General features: G+C 40.6%; 2 protein-coding genes across 6 annotated transcripts in view; one reads left to right on the top strand and one right to left on the bottom strand.

The window, feature by feature from the left end:
* Window positions 1–6,486, top strand: part of blnk (B cell linker) — a 28,257-nt gene extending 21,771 nt beyond the window's left edge. For 3 of the 5 annotated variants that reach the window (XM_029753137.1, XM_029753136.1, XM_029753135.1), the window contains exons 14-22: window positions 320–383; window positions 509–536; window positions 635–665; window positions 859–934; window positions 1,158–1,192; window positions 2,158–2,213; window positions 2,407–2,490; window positions 5,685–5,840; window positions 5,948–6,486. In XM_029753137.1, the coding sequence (XP_029608997.1) occupies window positions 320–383; window positions 509–536; window positions 635–665; window positions 859–934; window positions 1,158–1,192; window positions 2,158–2,213; window positions 2,407–2,490; window positions 5,685–5,840; window positions 5,948–6,064 (647 nt within the window). In that variant the 3' untranslated portion in view covers window positions 6,065–6,486. The remainder of the gene's footprint in view (window positions 1–319; window positions 384–508; window positions 537–634; window positions 666–858; window positions 935–1,157; window positions 1,193–2,157; window positions 2,214–2,406; window positions 2,491–5,684; window positions 5,841–5,947) is intronic. The other 2 variants (XM_029753134.1, XM_029753138.1) reach the window with 1 other exon arrangement.
* A 4,761-nt stretch (window positions 6,487–11,247) lies between these two features.
* LOC115193966 (zinc finger protein 518A) lies at window positions 11,248–17,637 on the bottom strand. The gene is made up of 3 exons (XM_029753139.1): window positions 17,185–17,637; window positions 13,458–16,034; window positions 11,248–13,244 (listed from the first exon to the last, which is right to left on the bottom strand). The coding sequence occupies exons 2-3, from the start codon at window positions 16,018–16,020 to the stop codon at window positions 12,481–12,483; spliced, it is 3,327 nt and encodes a 1,108-aa protein (XP_029608999.1). The 5' UTR covers window positions 16,021–16,034; window positions 17,185–17,637; the 3' UTR covers window positions 11,248–12,480.
* Between the last annotated feature and the right edge of the window lie 393 nt (window positions 17,638–18,030).

Genomic DNA, 18,030 nt, shown 5'->3' on the forward strand with positions numbered 1-18,030 from the left:
CGGAACCATCTCATTCCCGTTGCCAACACTACTCTGCTATTTCCATGATTATTTATTTATTCATTCATCTTTTATTTAACCTGATAATTCACGTTGAGATGAATTATCAAGTGAGCCCTGAAAGCAGCTTACATATAGTTACACACACATGAGACGCGACACAACATACAGTACAGAACAATGAATAGAAGTTAAAACAGTGAAAAGAGCGGAAAATATCTTAAAAGAGCATTGTGTTACTTAAGAGAACTCCCCAGTGTCAGATACTATGAGTACTGTGTATGTGTGCACGTTTTGTATGTCATCTCTGTTCTTCTAGGTGGCAGTACAAAGTCTGCTGAGAAGGCCCTGCCTGTGCTTCCCAAACCAATGCCCAGAGAGACGTAGGTGTCGTGTAAATTCATATATAATTTATTTTCTGTTAATTGCTGGCCGCTCGTTCAATTAAGAGTGCCGGAAAGGTCTGGTTCCAGTTATAACTTAACTCACATAAACCTCTCTATTTTAGGAAGCCATTGAAGCCACCTTTTAGGCCGGTAGGACACATGTAAAATATCCTTTGGAGAAAAAAAACTACTGGAATTCAAAATGTTATGGGAAATGATGTAGAATGATCATGTTTGTATATTTTCAGAGGCAAGATATTGCATCCAGGGAAAATGAAGGTAACTATTCCTAAAATATTAGGGTGCTCAATTGGATCAAAGCTTCATTTGTTTTCATTGGATGTTCAAAGATGTAATGAATTGACCAAAATCCATTACAAGTTGTAAAGTTGTAAATCTTTTATGCAGTCTTCCACTTGCATAATAGTAGGGTACTGTAACACACACGTTTGCTATGTCTGCTTTTCGACAGGCCCAGCACTGGCCATGAGGCACAGTACCCAGAAACCCACGGCCACACCCCAGCCCGCTGAATACAAACGTGCCAAGTAAGAAACATCATGACCTCATAAGAAGTCACTATTTTGAACGCACATATCTCTTTTCCAGCCTGGTCCCAGATCTGTTTGCAAGACAGCACAAACAGACCAGGGACAAGGCCAATATCAATTATCTTGGAATTAAGGAATGCTGTTTGTAACCACAGCACCGTATGTTTATTCAAACCGCAGTGTCCTGGCAAATTACAGTATATTCTTGTTTTCTCTACAGCAGGATTCCTCTGCCACAGATGTCTACCTCTCAAAGTAAGTACTGGTCTGAGAGACTTGTGTCCATAGCCGCGGGAAGTAGGGGTGCTAAGGGTGCTGCAGCACCAGAACAGAGCGGAACGTTTTGCTCTTAATTGTAATCAGAGTGCTAATATAAATACTATGCATGCCAGTCTCTCTTGGCTAAGAGTTGAGGAGAGACTGACTGCATCACTTCATATTTTTATAAGAAACATTAATGTGTTGAAAATCCCAAATTGTTTGCATAGTCAACTTACACACAGCTCTGACACACACACTTATCCCACCAGACATTCCACCAGGGGTCTTTTCACAGTCACCAAATCCAGAACAAATTCAAGAAAGTGTACAGTATTATATAGAGCCCTAATTGCAGAGAACTTCCTTCCATCTCATATTGCTCAAACAAACAGCAAACCTGGTTTAAAAAACAGATAAAGCAACACCTCGCGGCACAACAACTCTCCCCTATTTGACCATGATAGTTTGTGTGTATGCATTGATATGTAGGCTACGTGTGCCTTTTCAAAACATTGATGTAATTCTGTCTTTGAGCTGTTCTTGTCTATTGATGTTCTGTATTATGTCATTCTGTATTATGTTTCATGTTTTGTGTGGACCCCAGGAAGAGTAGCTGCTGCTTTTGCAACAGCTAATGGGGATCCTAATAAAATACCAAATACCAAAGATGACCATAACTTTGACACTGAAAGTGAAACAACCAGTGGAGGCTGCTGAGAGGAGGAAGGCTGGAATGCAGTCACTGGAATGGTATCAAACATATGGTTTCCATGTGGTTGATACCGTTCCATTGACTCCATTCCAGCTGTAACTATGAGCCGTCCTCCTCTCAGCAGCCTCCACTGGAAACAACATAGCAAACAATGTATGTATTATGTAAATGGACCTGCTGTGTCCATACAACATTCAATTATTATTTAACTTTTACATTTTTCCCTTCACTGTTCTCTAATTCTCAGAACCTGACAGAGGAACTGTACCCACAGCTGAAAACAAGTTAACGGATGCTGAAGAGGTGATAAAGACCTGACCTGAATTTCACCATTTTATATACTATGTAACATACAATGACATAGCTCAAAATACTGGTTCACGATGCATGGATGAATACACTATTAAGTTTGTGGAGACTGTAAAGGCTGTATTTTCAGAGCCACATGGACTTTAAACCCACTTTCTTGTTGCTGTATTTTTGTTGTTGTTGTTAGGGTGCAGATGTCTTGAAGAAACCCTGGTATGCCAGCACCTGTGACCGTAAGACAGCTGAGGATACTTTGGTTCGCTCAAATAAGGCGAGTCACACTCACATGTTTACGGACAAATTAACATACTCTTATTATTACATTGTCTTAAGACAGTGGTTCCCAAACTGTGGGACGGGTCGGCAGGGGTGGCACAGGGCCCCACCCCTTTTTTGGGACTCGGCCCGGCGTTCAACTTACTCTTGAAAGTTGTAATAGTAGAATGCACAAGATGCAATTTCAAAACTGGGTAGTTTTTCTCTTGACATGTCAGTCAATGCATACCTTAGAGAGCTGTTTATAACTTGTCAGAAATGTCCAGATCAATGAGCCCATGTCACCTAATGTTTTTAGCCTTTAGATTTTGTGTGTTTTAGTTACTCAAATATCAAAATAAAATAAAACGTTATTGGTCGCATACACATATTTAGCAGATGTTATTGCGGGTGTAGCGAAATGCTTGTGTTCCCAGCTCCAACAGTGCAGTAGTATCTAACAATACACACAAATCTAAAAAGTAAAATAACGGAATTAAGAAATATAGAAATAGTAGGACGAACAATGTCAGAGTCCAGAGTACATATGTGCATTCGGAAACTATTCAGACCCCTTGACTTACGTTACATCAATAATTCTAAAATGGATTTAAAAAAATGAAACATCCTCATCAATTTACACAATACCCCATAATGACAAATCAAAAAGACGTTTTTAGAATTTTTGCAAATTTATGAAAAATAAAACACTGAAATATTACATTTACATAAGTATTCAGATCCTTTACTCAGTACTTTGTTGAAGCACCTTTGGCAGTGATTACAGCCTTGAGTCTTCTTGGGTATGACGCTACAAGTTTGGCACACCTGTATTTGGGGAGTTTCCCCACAGCATGATGCTGCCACCACCAATCCTCACTGTAGGGATGGTGCCAGGTTTCCTCCAGACGTGACGCTTGGTATTCAGGTCAAAGAGTTCAATCTTGGTTTTATCAGACCACAAAATCTTGTTTCTCATGGTTTGAGAGTCCAAGCGGGCTGTCATGTGCATTTTACTGAAGAGTGGTTTCTGTCTAGCTACTCTACCATAACGTAACATAAAGTGGAAAAAGTCAAGGTGTCTGAATGCACTGAATGCACTGTATTTATACATTGTACAGTTGAAGTCGAAAGTTTACATACACTTAGGTTGTAGTCATTGAAACTCGTTTTTCAACCACTCCACAAATGTCTTGTTAACAAACTATAGTTTTGACAAGTCGGTTAGGACATCAACTTTGTGCATGACACAAGTCATTTTTCCAACAATTGTTTACAGACAGATTATTTCACTTATAATTCACTGTATCACAATTCCAGTGGGTCAGAAGTTTATATACACTAAGTTGATTGTGCCTTTAAACAGCTTGGAAAATTCCAGAAAATTATGTCATGGCTTTAGAAGCTTCTGATAGTCTAATTGACATAATTTGAGTCAGTTGGAGGTATTCATTTGGATGTATTTAAAGGCCTACCTTCAAACTCAGTGCCTCTTTGCTTGACACCATGGGAAAATCAAAAGAAATCAGCCAAGACCTCAGAAAAAAAATTGTAGACCTCCACAAGTCTGGTTCATCCTTGGGAGCAATATCCAAACGCCTGAAGTACCACGTTCATCTGTACAAACAATAGTACGCAAGTATAAAAACCATGGGACCACGCAGCAGTCATACCGCTCAGGAAGGAGACGCGTTCTTTTCCTAGAGATAAACGTACTTTGGTGTGAAAAGTGCAAATCAATCCCAGAACAACAGCAAAGGACCTTGTGAAGATGCTGGAGGAAACAGGTACAAAGTATCTATATCCACAGTAAAACGAGTCCTATATCGACATAACCTGAAAGGCCTCGCAGCAAGGAAGAAGCCATTGCTCCTAAACCGCCATAAAAATGCCAGACTACGGTTTGCAACTGCACATGGGGACAAAGATCGTACTTTTTGGAGAAATGTAATCTGGTCTGATGAAACAAAAAATAACTGTTTGGCCATAATGACCATCGTTATGTTTGGAGGAAAAAGGGGAACGCTTGCAAGCTGAAGAAAACCATCCCAACTGTGAAGAACGGGAGGGAAGGGTACTGGGCAGAGACCAGCTAGTGGTAACTATTTAACAGTCTGACGGCCTTGAGATTGAAGCTGTTTTTCAGTCTCTCGTCCCAGCTTTGATGCACCTGTACTGACCTCGCCTTCTGGATGGTAGTGGGGTGAACAGGCCGTGGGTCGGGTGGCTGAGGTCCTTGATGATCTTCCTGGCCTTCCTTCCTGTGACACCCCTTCCTGTGACACATTGTCCTGGAGGGCAGACAGTGTGCCCCCGGTGATGCATTGGGCAAACCGCACCACCCTCTGGAGAGCCCTGCAGTTGCGGACGGTGCAGTTGCCATACCAGGCGGTGATACAGCCCGACAGGATGCTCTCAATGGTGGATCTGTAAAGATTTGTGAGGGTCTTAGGGGCCAAGCTGAATTTCTTCAGCCTCCTGAGGTTGAAGAGGCACTGTTGTTCCTTCTTCACCACACTGTGTGGGTGGACCATTTCAGATTGTCAGTGAAATAAAAGGGTTCCAAAAGGTTTCTTCGGCTGTCCCCATAGGAGAACCCTTTTTGGTTCCAGGTAAAACCCTTTGTGGATAGGGTTCTATATGGAACCCAAAACAGTTCTACTTGGAACCAAAAGGGTTCTACCTAGAACAAACAAGGATTCTTCAAAGGGTTCTCCTATGGGGACAGCTGAAGAACCATTTTAAGATCTAGATAGCACCTTTTTTTCAAAGAGTGTACAACGAGGAACTTGAAGCTTTTCACCTTTTCCACTGCGGCCCCATCGATGTAGATTAATAAACATTAAACATGGCAAAATGTATAGAATTGCAACAAAATTAGTTTTAAAACTGCTAAATGTTCTCTGCACCCCATGACAATATGTGTACAATTGCAGGAAATAAGCCTTATACCTGCAAAATCTCCGCCAACAAGAAGGGTGTGAACAGTTTGTGTCATAAACAGTGCTTGTGCCCATAGAAATAGACATGGTATGCATGCACGTGCAGGGTGGGCGCGGAATGTTCCCCAATGCTGGAAGAGGGCCTGAATGAAAACGTTTGGGAACCCCTGTCTTAAAATATACTTTTTTCATAAACAAAATAATGGGGATTGGATTAAAAAGAGACCGACGCTCCAGCTGACTGTATTGTGTGTCTTCTCTGTGTCAGGATGGGGCATTTCTAATAAGGAAGAGCTCTGGTCAAGACAGACAGCAGCCATACACTTTAGTGGTGTATTATAACAGTAGAGTCTACAACATCCCAGTACGCTACATCCAAGCATCGCAGCAGTACACTCTTGGAAGGGAGAAGAAAGGAGAGGAGGTAGACAGCGTCTCATCTTGCTCTATAACAATATTCTGATATGAATGTAATATTGATGGTCTGATTGCTAACCTAGAGGCCTTACACTTCTTACTGTGTTCCCTCAGCGTTTCACCAGTGTTTCCCACATCATTGAGAACCATCAGAGGAACCCCCTGGTACTGATTGACAGCCAAAGGAACACCAAGGACTTCACCAAACTGTGCTATGCTGTGAAGCCTTAGGCCTCACTAGACCCTCACTAGTACTATGGACCATCCCAAATCAGTGTATCTCGTGTTAGACCTGTGTGCAAATCAACAGGCAATTTGATGCTGCACTCAGTCTGATCTTACAGAGCATCTGTTCAGAGTTTGTGAACAATAGTTAGATTAGTTTAGTCACATTCACCTGCCATGGCTATCCAAGCAAGACCAGCATGATATGTACTTAATGTACTGTGTTAGCTCAGTAAAATTGTTAATGTGTGTGAATATTCAAACTTGTGTTGAACATTTTGCATTCTATGGGGTCTTTTCCAACAAGCATGATCCCTTGGACAGTGCCATTATGTATTCTTAAATAACAGATTATAGAAATGTTATGAATAGAATGTAATGTAGTATATATACACTGGACGAAAATATAAAGGCAACATGCAACAATTTTTAAGTGTTACTGAGTTACAGTTCATACAAGGAAATCTGTCAATTGAAATAAACGTATTAGGCCCTAACTTGTGGATTTCACATGACTGGGAATAAAGATATGCATCTGTTGGTCACAGATACCTTAAAAAAAGGTAGGGGTGTGGATCCGAAAACCAGTCAGTATCTGGTGTGACCATCATTTGCCTCATGCAGTGTGACACATGCCTTTCTCATGGAATTGATCAGGCTGTTGATTGTGGCCTGTGGAATGTTGTCCCACTCCTTTTCAATGGCTGTGCGAAGTTGCTGGATATTGTCGGGAGCTGGAACACACTGTCATACACGTCGATCCAGAGAATCCCAAACATGCTCAATGGATGACATGTCTGATGAGTACGCAGGCCATGGAAGAACTGGGACATTTTCAGCTTCCAGGAATTGTGTACAGATCCTTGTGACATGGGGCTGTGCATTATCATACTGAAACATGAGGCGATGGCAGCGGATGAATGGCACGACAATGGGCCTCAGGATCTAGTCACGGTATGTCAGTGCACTCAAATTGCTATCGATAAAAAGCAAACGTGTTCCTTGTCCATACCATAACCCCACCGCCACCACGGGGCACTCTGTTCCCAACGTTGACATCAGCAAACCTCTCGCACACACACTGCCATACATGCCGTCTGCCATCTGCCCATTACAGTTGAAACTGGGATTAATCTGTGAAGAACACAGTATTCCAGTGGCCATCGAAGGTAAGCCTTTGCCCACTGAAGTCGGTTACGACGCCGAACTGCAGTCAGGACAAGACCCTGGTGAGGAGGATGAGCACGCAGATGAGCTTCCCTGAGACGGTTTCTGACAGTTTGTGCAGAAATACTTTGGAAAGTGCAAACACAAAGTTTCGTCAGCTGTCCGGGTGGCTGGTTTCAGACGATCCTGCAGGTTAAAAAGCCGGATGTGGGGGTCCCAACGTCTAAAATGACGTTGGAGGTGGTTGATGGTAGAGAAATTAACATTCAATTGTCTGGCAGCAGCTTTGGTGGACATTCCTGTGTTGTGTAACAAAACTGCACATTTTAGAGTAGTCTTTTATTGTCCCCAGCACAAGGTGCACCTGTGTAATGATCATTCTGTTTAATTAGCTTCTTGATATGCCACACCTGTCAGGTGGATGGATTATCTTGTCAAATGAGAAATGCTCACTACTAGGGATGTATACAAATTTCTGCCCAAAATTTGAAAGGAAAAACCTTGTGTGAGTATGTGTCACATTCTTCTTCGTCAGATGATAAAGAAAAATCATTGTCGGACCAAAACGCAGCGGGGTTATGTGCACTCATCTTCTTTTATTGAATTGGCAAAGAAGGAAAAACCAAAATAAACACGTACACAAAACACAATGCCGAATACCAGGCCGGTAAGGCATTAAGGCTATACCTAGCACAATCTCCCACAAACTACCAACACAAACACATACCTATATATAGAACTCTCAATCAGAGGCAACTAGGAAACACCTGCCTCCAATTGAGAGTCCAACACCCAATGACCTAAACAAAGAAATACTAATACTAGAATGAACATAGAAATACAAAACATATAACATAACCCAAAACCCGGAAATAATAAATCAAACACCCTTCTAAACAACCAACCACCCCGAACCACATAAAACAAATACCCTCTGCCACGTCCTGACCAAACTACAATACAAATAACCCCTATTACTGGTCAGGACGTGACAGTATGGAAAATTTCTGGAATCTTTTATTTCAGCTCATGAAACTTGGGACCAATACTTTACATGTTACATTTTTATTTTTGTTCAGTGTAGTAGTATATATACAGTAAGTATGAATGGTATATGAGGATAGAAAACCTTACTGAAAACAGATCAACTTTGTGATTTACATAAATGCAATGAAAACCTACTTTAACACAGTTATACACTGACTACTAAAAATTAGAAACACCTGGTTATTCCATGACACAGACTGACCAGGTATATCCAAGTGAAAGCTATGATCCCTTATTTATGTCACCTGTTAAATCCACGTCAATCAGTGTAGCTGAAGGGAAGGAGACAGGTTAAATAAGCATTTTTAAGCCTTGAAACAATTGAGACATTGATTGTGTATGTGTGCCATTCAGATGGTGAATGGAAAAGACAAAAGATTTAAGTGCCTTTGAACGGGGTAGGGAAATAGGTGCCAGGCACACCAGTTTGAATGTGTGAAGAACTGCAATGCTGCTGGGTTTTTCATGTTCAACAGTTTCCCGTGTGTATCAGGAATGGTCCACCACCCAAAGGACATCCAGCTAACTTGACACAACTATGGGAACCATTGGAGTCAACCTTGTAGAGTCCATGCCTAATGTTTTGTACACAGTGTATTAACAGTATTGCACTTTTCATGTAGTCTAATTTTGGCCAGCTATTAGCTTAACTACCAATCAAGCAACATTATGGACTAAACGCTTAAATCCTGTTGCTGCAGGATTATTTTGCTGCGAAAATACAGGTCAAATGACAGTTTCTCAATTGCTTGAGCACATTTGTTCAAATATAATTCACTTTTTCAAAACAATTAACACACAGGCCCAAATTTAAACCCTTTGGCCAAAATGACACATTTAATTTGCAAAATGCATTAAAACTCTAAAAACATTAAATACATGACACAAAATCAACTACCTACAGTTGAAGTCGGAAGTTTACATACACTTAGTTTGGAGTCATTAAAACTCATTTTTCAACAACTCCACAAATTTCTTGTTAACAAACTATAGTTTTGGCAAGTCGGTTAGGACATCTACTTTGTGCATGACAAGTCATTTTTCCAACAATTGTTTAGACAGATTATTTCACTTATAATTCACTGTATCACAATTATCAGAAGATTCCAACTAAGTTGACTGTGCCTTTAAACAGCGTGGAAAATTCCAGAAAATTATGTCATGGCTTTAGAAGCTTCTGATAGGCTAACATAATTTGAGTCAATTGGAGGTGTACTTGAGGATGTATTTCAAGGCCTACCTTCAAACTCAGTGCCTCTTTGCTTGACATCATGGAAAAATCAAAAGAAATCAGCCAAGACGTCAGAAAAAAAATTGTAGACCTCCACAAGTCTGGTTCATCCTTGGGAGCAATATCCAAACGCCTGAAGGTACCATGTTCATCTGTACAAACAATAGTACGCAAGTATAAACACCATGGGACCACACATCCATCATACCGCTCAGGAAGAAGATGCGTTCTCTCTCCTAGAGATGAACGTACTTTGGTGCGAAAAGTGCAAATCAATCCCAGAACAACAGCAAAGGACCTTGTAAAGATGCTGGAGGAAACAGGTTCAAAAGTATCTATATCCACTGTAAAACGAGTCCTATATCGACATAACCTGAAAGGCCGCTCAGAAAGGAAGAAGCCACTGGTCCAAAACCACCATAAAAAAGCCAGACTACGGTTTGCAACTGCACATAGGGACAAAGATCATACTTTTTGGAGAAATGTCCTCTGGTCTGATGAAACAAAAATTGAACTGTTTAGCCATAATGACCATCGTTACGTTTGGAGGAAAAAGGGGGAGGCTTGCAAGCCGAAGAACACCATCCCAACCGTGAAGCGTGGGGGTGACAGCATCATATTGTGGGGGTGCTTTGCTGCAGGAGGGACTGGTGCACTTCACAAAATAGATTGCATCATGAGGTAGGAAAATTATGTAGATATATTGAAGTAACATCGCAAGACATCAGTCAGGAAGTTAAAGCTTGGTTACAAATGGGTCTTCCAAATGGACAATGACCCCCAAGCATACTTCCAAAGTTGTGGCAAAATGGCTTAAGGACAACAAAGTCAATGTATTGGAGTGGCCATCACAAAGCCCTGACCTCAATCCTATAGACAATTGTGGGCAGAACTGAACTGAAAAAGTGTGCGCGAGCAAGGAGGCCTACAAACCTGACTCAGTAACACCAGCTCTGTCAGGAGGAATGGGCCAAAATTCACCCAACCTATTGCGGTAAGCTTGTGGAAGGCTACCTGAAACGTTTGACTCAAGTTAAACAATTTAAAGGCAATGCTACCAAATACTAATTGAGTGTATGTAAACTTCTGACCCACTGGGAATGTGATGAAAGACAAAAAAGATGAAATAAATCATTCTCTCTACTATTCTGACATTTCACGTTCTTAAAGTAAAGTGGTGATCCTATCTGACCTAAGACAGGGAATTTTTACTACAATTAAATGTTAGGAATTGTGAAAAACTGAGTTTAAATGTATTTGGCTAAGGTGTAAACTTCCGACTTCAACTGTACATCAAAACATACAACTTGTCATCTAATGAAAAGTTATATCAATCAATCGTTGCACAACGTCCCAATAAATTCTTTCCAACAGGTGGACTCTTAGTCATAAGGATTGATTGCTGATTGAACAATTTAGCAAATAAGTTTTGCACACAGGTCCACATTCATGTGAGTAATTTGTATCAGCTGTGACCAAATGTTTAATTTTGTTTGTCATAATTTACTCAACTGAACTTAGAGTATTTTGTAAAGAGTTGTGTTTACTGCTTTGCAAAAATGTGCTTAGCATTTGCATTGTGTGTGAAAGCAATGAGAAATGACTTACAGTTTTACACCAAATAATACTGTTGTGCTCATTAGGTTGATGGAGATCAAGTGGACCCCAGTTTAATTAAAAGTGTCTTATCAATCGAGAAAAACTAAGATCCTACACCTGTATATGTTCAATAATCACACATATATTTCAAACTATTCGTATTTATTGATCTGTTCAACACATAACTCTACCAGGTGTGTGTCAAGATAAATACATATTCATCGTGGAACAGAGAAGGTCAGGCACTTGGTGAAAAACAAATGTTTTCCAGGTCAGAATTGTACTTATTTCTCCGACTTCTCAATACTACTACAAACCAGTTATTTTCTGTTGATCTGAAGAAATAAATGATGGGTGACTAGAAGAAAGGGTATGCTACGCGTATTTGTGATTTGGGCCTTGACCAATGGTCCTGGGCTGACTAACTACTGTAAAAGTATCCCTTGCCATGGATACTGTGAGATCATCAGAACATAAGGATACATGCAAGAACATGCATATCAAGACTGTCATAAGATTCATAAAGTGAAGTAATGGAAAGAAATATTCACTGTCTGTTCATAGTGCAATTAAAAAACAGATTATAATTTCAATTATATGCACAAATGCCATCAGTCATCCATCCTATACAATATTATACAAATTACAAAAAGGTATATTCTTTGGACTACTCCTGCTTCTAGCTCAGACTAACTTAACAAAATTACTAGATTTGAAACCATTCATATTCTTGGTAAGTACTACATGCATACAAACAAAACAAACACATTCACTCTTTTCTATGGCCAATCACAGAAAAAAAAAGAAAACAAGTGTACATCTGCAAATCAGAAATAAACATAAAATAGCTTTTTAAACAATGTTGGTATAGCCTAGTAACAAAGGAAACCTGCCATCCCCTCCCAAATGAATCATCTTAGCACACACACTATGCATACCCGTATAACATTACATTTTCATGTTTAGAGCTTCTGTATGTGCCTAATTTATGTCCTTATTACAGTGTTCTGTGAAAAATGCCAAATGACAGTGCACTTTGGTCAACTTAAATAGCTTTGCATCTTGGCTAGACATAACTGAAACAACAAATAGATTGCATCCAATCTAAAACAATGATAGCACTGAAACATAAGTGGGTTTCAAATGAAATACTTCGATTTGAGCAACGGAAAATGTAAAAATGACTAGAGCCCTATTATTAGAGGCCTGTACTTTGGAAGAACTCACATGAAGTTATATTGATTTTGGACACTTATTAAGTCCTTATTAGCAACATATTTCTCTAATAAATTAAGATCATTTCCATCTAGCATCTTTTCTGTCCATTGCTTTTGTACAGGAGCACCTTTCTCAACTTTGTATCCAGTGTAGGTGACATTTATGACTTTTCACTTTCCAGCTTCCCCCACTCTCTAGTAGATTCCATCAGATGGCGCTGGCCATGACCAATCCAGACCTCCTGATCACTGAAGACTCGGCCACAAAACCAGCAGCTAAATCTTAATAAAGGCTCAGTGCTGCACGGGATTGCGTTCACCACTTTGTACTTCTTTCTGCTCAACTTTTTCAGCTTCATTTTCAAGATGAATCTCTCTTTCACTCTGCTGTCAGGGCGCACACGTTCAATCGCCGGGGCATTTGCCCTAAACATATCACAACTCATGGCTGCAAGGGCCTTCAATGTTTTTCGAGACAGCACTACTTTTTGGACCTCTCCATTGTACCTGTGGACTGTTTCCATTATATTTGTGACCTCGGGAATGTCTGTGTCTGGGTGATTTAGCACTACAACAGGCTGGTCTCCTCTTGGACGTGTAATGAGTTGAGTGGGACTTAATGGCAACAGCTTCAGGGTCCTCTCCACATCTCTAGGGCCTGGCTCCCAGTGATGCGCGGCTGCTGGTGAGGCCTCTTCTTCTCCCACAACTTTCTTGAAGGCTTTTGAGAGGGGCTCAGGAGAGTCTTCTGTAGACGGCTCACTCTGCCTCTTTCCTTTAACTGTCTGTTCATTTGTCTGTGGTGAGAGGCAAATCCTGTCAAAGCCCTCCTGCTGTCCTACAACTCTTAGCGTGGTATTGGGAGGAACGTCCTGAAAACAAATGTTTGGAGTGTCGACCGGATTCTCTGACAAGTTTGTTATACCTGTTGAAATATTCAACACGAGAACAAAGTACAATTAGTCCAGTAAAAAAGGGAAGTAAACTGCTACAAGAATGCTGACTTCATTTATTGTCTATCAATAAAACATAGAGTGGCATGGACAGAGTCATGCATGACAGATAATGAGAAGTAAATATTTGGAAATACATTTAACAAATCAGGTTTTATACATTTCAGTAAGATAGTTTTGATTACCTTGTGGGGAAGTAAGGAAATGGAGTATGGGGGAGGGAGACATCATGATGACCTGAGCTTCTGTAGTTCCAAGCCCTTCCTGGTCAGGCTGGTTATAGTTCACAGCCTCCAACTTCTCCTCCGTCATCTGGCCCAAATCATTTCCAGCTGATTTGGCTCCATTAGATACATGAGGTAAGCCTACCCTTGGACAATCTTGGCCATCCAGGACATGAGAATTCATGCCATTGTTCATTCCTTCTGTGTTTTCAGAACTGACATCAGTGTTTGGAAGCTCTGCATTTTCGAAATTATATTCTAGGCTACTGTTTGTTGGGGTGCTTGGAGCGATTTTATCGACAACGACTAAACTGTTCTGGCTCATAGTGCAAGTTTTAGATGTGGTGTTGTCTTCCTTAGTCTCAATGGAATGCAAGGATGCCTTTGTTTTGTCAGAGGTCTCTTGCATTGCTGATGGTATAACCTTAAGAACCAAATGTTTTTTGCCGTCCACCATTTTTAAACCCATGGCCTCTGTAGTGCAATTGGGAGGAACTAAAATCGTATTTTTTACCATGAGGGCACTAAGGTTGTTACCTCTGGGGCTGAAATGCCCAGGGTTTGGAATAAGGCCCCCCTCTGACTTTGATGACCTAGTGACCACTTTGGAGTTCTGTTTCTGGTCAGTCTTGAGACATTTGGACTGTTTCTTTTTGCCATTTTCAGCTGACAGTGCTCTTTTAAGAAATTGCTGCGTCTTCTCCAAAGTTTTCTGTGGGTGCTCTAGTCTGTGGTAATCATTCAGCAAACCTCGTCCTAACAGGGGAAGAGGACCTTGTGGCATCCACTGCATTTCCTTAACTGGGTTCTTCTTCAGGAGGAGCTTTAATGTTGGTGATGATTTTTTCTCTACAGTTTTAGGGCCGACCACTTTCTTTCTCACCCTTTTTTTGTCCCCCATAGTCTTGGAAGAGCGCAGAGCTTCAGGAAAGGATTTTTGCTCTTTTTTACTTTTCTCCTTTGGCAACTTTGACATTTTGATTTCCTCTGCCGTATCTTCACAGTCATTCACATCTTTGGGTTCTGCATCATTTCTGTGCACTTGGCCAACCCTTGTTTCCTGGTTCTCTCTATTTTCTTGAGTTTGATCATATTTTACTAACTCGTTTAGGGTTGAAATAGTGGCAACATCACTTGGTGTCAAGAATGATCCTGGACAACTGGGTGGCTTGGTCTTTGGAGGGATACTTGAATTTGATTGGCATCCATTTGCATTGGAGTCCCCGGCACTAGTTTGAGAAGCAATATTTTCTGATTCCTGCTCAGTGACACACAATGAGGTCTCTTGCTTTGCTGATGGTGTAACCTTGAGAACCAAATCTTTTTTGCCTTCCACAATTTTGAAAGCAATTGCTTCAGTAGTGCCATTCGGAGGAACTGACATCTTGTTTTTGAGCATGAAGACAGTGAGGTCCTTGCCTGTGTTTGGGAATCCAGGGTTGGATATCATGCAGTTGTCAGAGTTTGAAAAGGAAGTGATGGCTTTGGGTACATTTGAAAGTACAGTCTTAAGAGCTTCAGCAGGCACAGACTTCTCTAAAAATTGCTGGGTCTCCTCCAAAGCCCTCTCTGGATTTGACAGTCTGCAATATTTATCCAGGAATCCTTCCCCCGACAGAGAAAGACAGCCTTGTGACATCCAGTTATTTTCCCTCACTCTACTCCTTGTCACCACGTGCTTCAGTCTTGATGATGAATTACCTACTGTTTTAGGACCAACCTCTTTAATTTTCAGCTTGTTTTTTTGGCTAGTCGCTTTACCATGGATGGTGGCCATGTGCTTTGTGATGATATCTTTTCGATGCGCTATATAGTCACAGAACTGACAACTGAAAGGGAATTGTGCTGTTTTGGCCATGAGATGTCTCTGCAAATCTTGGTCAGCAGGATTTGAATGATCAGCCATGCCACCTGCTTGCGGCACCATGTTATGTAGATACATATGCTCCAAAAATGCTCCTACATCTCTGGTGGAGAACTTGCACTTCTCGCAAGAGTAGTGGCCATTCAAGTTGTGGTACATGTTTAAATGTGTGGTGAGCTGCAAGAGAGTGAGCTGGACATTGTCATTACATATGTTGCAGCTGACAAAAGTGTCTCTGTGGCCTAATTGGTGAACTTGAAGGTGGGAGAATTCCTGTGTAATAAAACTGCACATGTCACAAGGAAAGATTGGTTGGCTTCCTGGGTGAGTTTCCTGAAAGTGCCTCAGTAAGTCATTAGGGCTGAATTCTGTGCTGCCATTGCATTCAAAACATCTAAACCTAAGTATATTTCCATAAACCTCTGTCACATGTTGACTCTTTTGTGTTTTTAGGGGTGTCTTCTTCAAATACCTCTGCTCTGTGCTTTTCTCCTTGTCCTCTATCTTCTTCGGCCCATGCTTATCTTCACTTTGCATAGTTGGTGGCTGAACGGCAGCTTTCCTGAGGCGGAGTCGTTTGTGCCAATTTTTGTCCTCATCATCGAGAACTTTAATATTACCTTCAGCAGGGACATCTAATTCAGCATGTGCTGGATCCATGTCAATTCAGGCCCCTGTAACGATGTAAAATAAACAATCGACAATTGATTTGCAAGCTGCAATTCATTATAGACAATGAACCTGTGACCTCATTGTAAAAACATGGTCACATATACAGTCAACAATATTGATTTAACTTGGCTTCATATTTTTTTAAAGAAGATGACTAAATAGCCCAGCACAAAACATTTTCACCAAACTCAACAATCTCCTGGTCTGTAAACTGGCAACCATCAAAGACCATATGCAAATGTCCTCTCAGAATCTACAGTCTACAGCCCACACAGAGACCATAACATATTAGGATGCATGTTTGAAATGGTCATCAAATTATCCTGATCTGTAATCAATTATATCAGCTAGAATTATGTTGTGTTTGCCTTTGTTCTTACCACAGACAATACATGAACTATCTGTAGTGCAGTAGTCTTCACTATAAGGCTAGTAACAAGCAATATTCTCAATTCAAAACTGCTCTGTAGCCTACCTGTGTGAGTAATTGCCAGTGTAGTGCATGATCTCACAACCCACATGGATCAACCTGGTCCACCTGTTGCAGACTCAATGTAACATAATTACATTTCAGACTATTTACTAAAGGGGAAATGTATAACTCCAATAGGCTGTTGTTTACTCAAATGATGTACCATGCAAGTTTCTCAATGTGACTGACCAAAGGACTTGCTACAATTCACAAAATCCGACCAAAGTTGCATTTAAAACAGGTAAACAAGCCCACCTGTTACCTATGGGTCTCAACAGAAGAAAATATTCCACGCTAAATTGATTGCTTGCCGCTAAATTAAGGTTATTACGGAATGTTACTGTTAACTTTGCATTAGACCAAAGCTATCAGCCATTTCTGTTGTGCTGTTTGGCTTAACCAAAACAAACTGACTAAGCTTCATTAACATGTAACAAACAAACGCGTTAATTTGTTTTAAAGCAATTCATATTTTGCTTCGACGATCACTCATCATCACCTTTGCCTCACTGCCTGGTAAAACATTTACTGTTAAGTATGAGCTTTTGGACGGCTGGCTGACATGCCAGTTGATTGATTTGAATGAAATATACATAAACTGCTCATGTGAGAAAGTAGAAAGAAAAAATGCATGACAAAAAGTTAATATAATCAATGTATGTGAACCGAAATATATTTACCGCAGAGTAAAGCTCCGGTACAATTGGACTACGTCGATGTATAATTCGAGACTTCGGTTGGTTTTTACATTTCTTTTGTAGACTTGACAGCTCAGCGAATGGCAGCCATGACAGCTTCATCCGGGGATTACGCACAGGAAAGCTCTTCAGCTGAGTACCAGAACGGATGAATAATGGCTCATGTCCCGCTTTAAGCCGACATGACAGAGATACGGCCGAAGTAGACTATCCACGCGTGTTTTATTATATGGCGAGTCGATCTAGTATTTTTTTTACTTTAACTTTGAGACACGTGCCCTCCATTAGTTTATACCAGTGTTATTACTGTTCGAGGGAGTCATAACAAGATTAGGCTACACTTCCTTTGTCTCTCCAAATAGCCTACAGTTCAATGAACAGGGTGATATGGCCCATCTCTTCCTGGTGTTTTGTGCTGTCAGTGAAAATATTATTATGCAAGCAAAAAAATTGGGAGATTGCACCCATTAAAATAATAATAATACAATTTGAGGTCATTAATGCTCGGGAAATGTTCACTTGTATGTGATAGTCTTTTTGGGTAATATATTTGTTAGTAAACAAGGAATTGCATAATTCCCTTTTGACCGCCTTAAAGGGGCAATCTGCATTTCAAATAATAACAAAGTGGGCACTTTTGTGGGGGGCTGGGGAAATGTAACCACTCTCAAATTCATAGATAGAGCTATGGATGCAAGAACAGATCATGCAGGATATGAAAAATATAGTGTTAACTGTGTTTTGAGGCTATACAGTGTTTATTTACAATTTCACTGTTTACAGACAATGGAGTAAAATAAGCTTATATTTCAGGTTCTGATGGGGTAC

Source organism: Salmo trutta, chromosome 5 (genome assembly GCF_901001165.1).
Source record: "Salmo trutta chromosome 5, fSalTru1.1, whole genome shotgun sequence".
In the NCBI taxonomy this organism is placed as follows: domain Eukaryota; kingdom Metazoa; phylum Chordata; class Actinopteri; order Salmoniformes; family Salmonidae; genus Salmo; species Salmo trutta.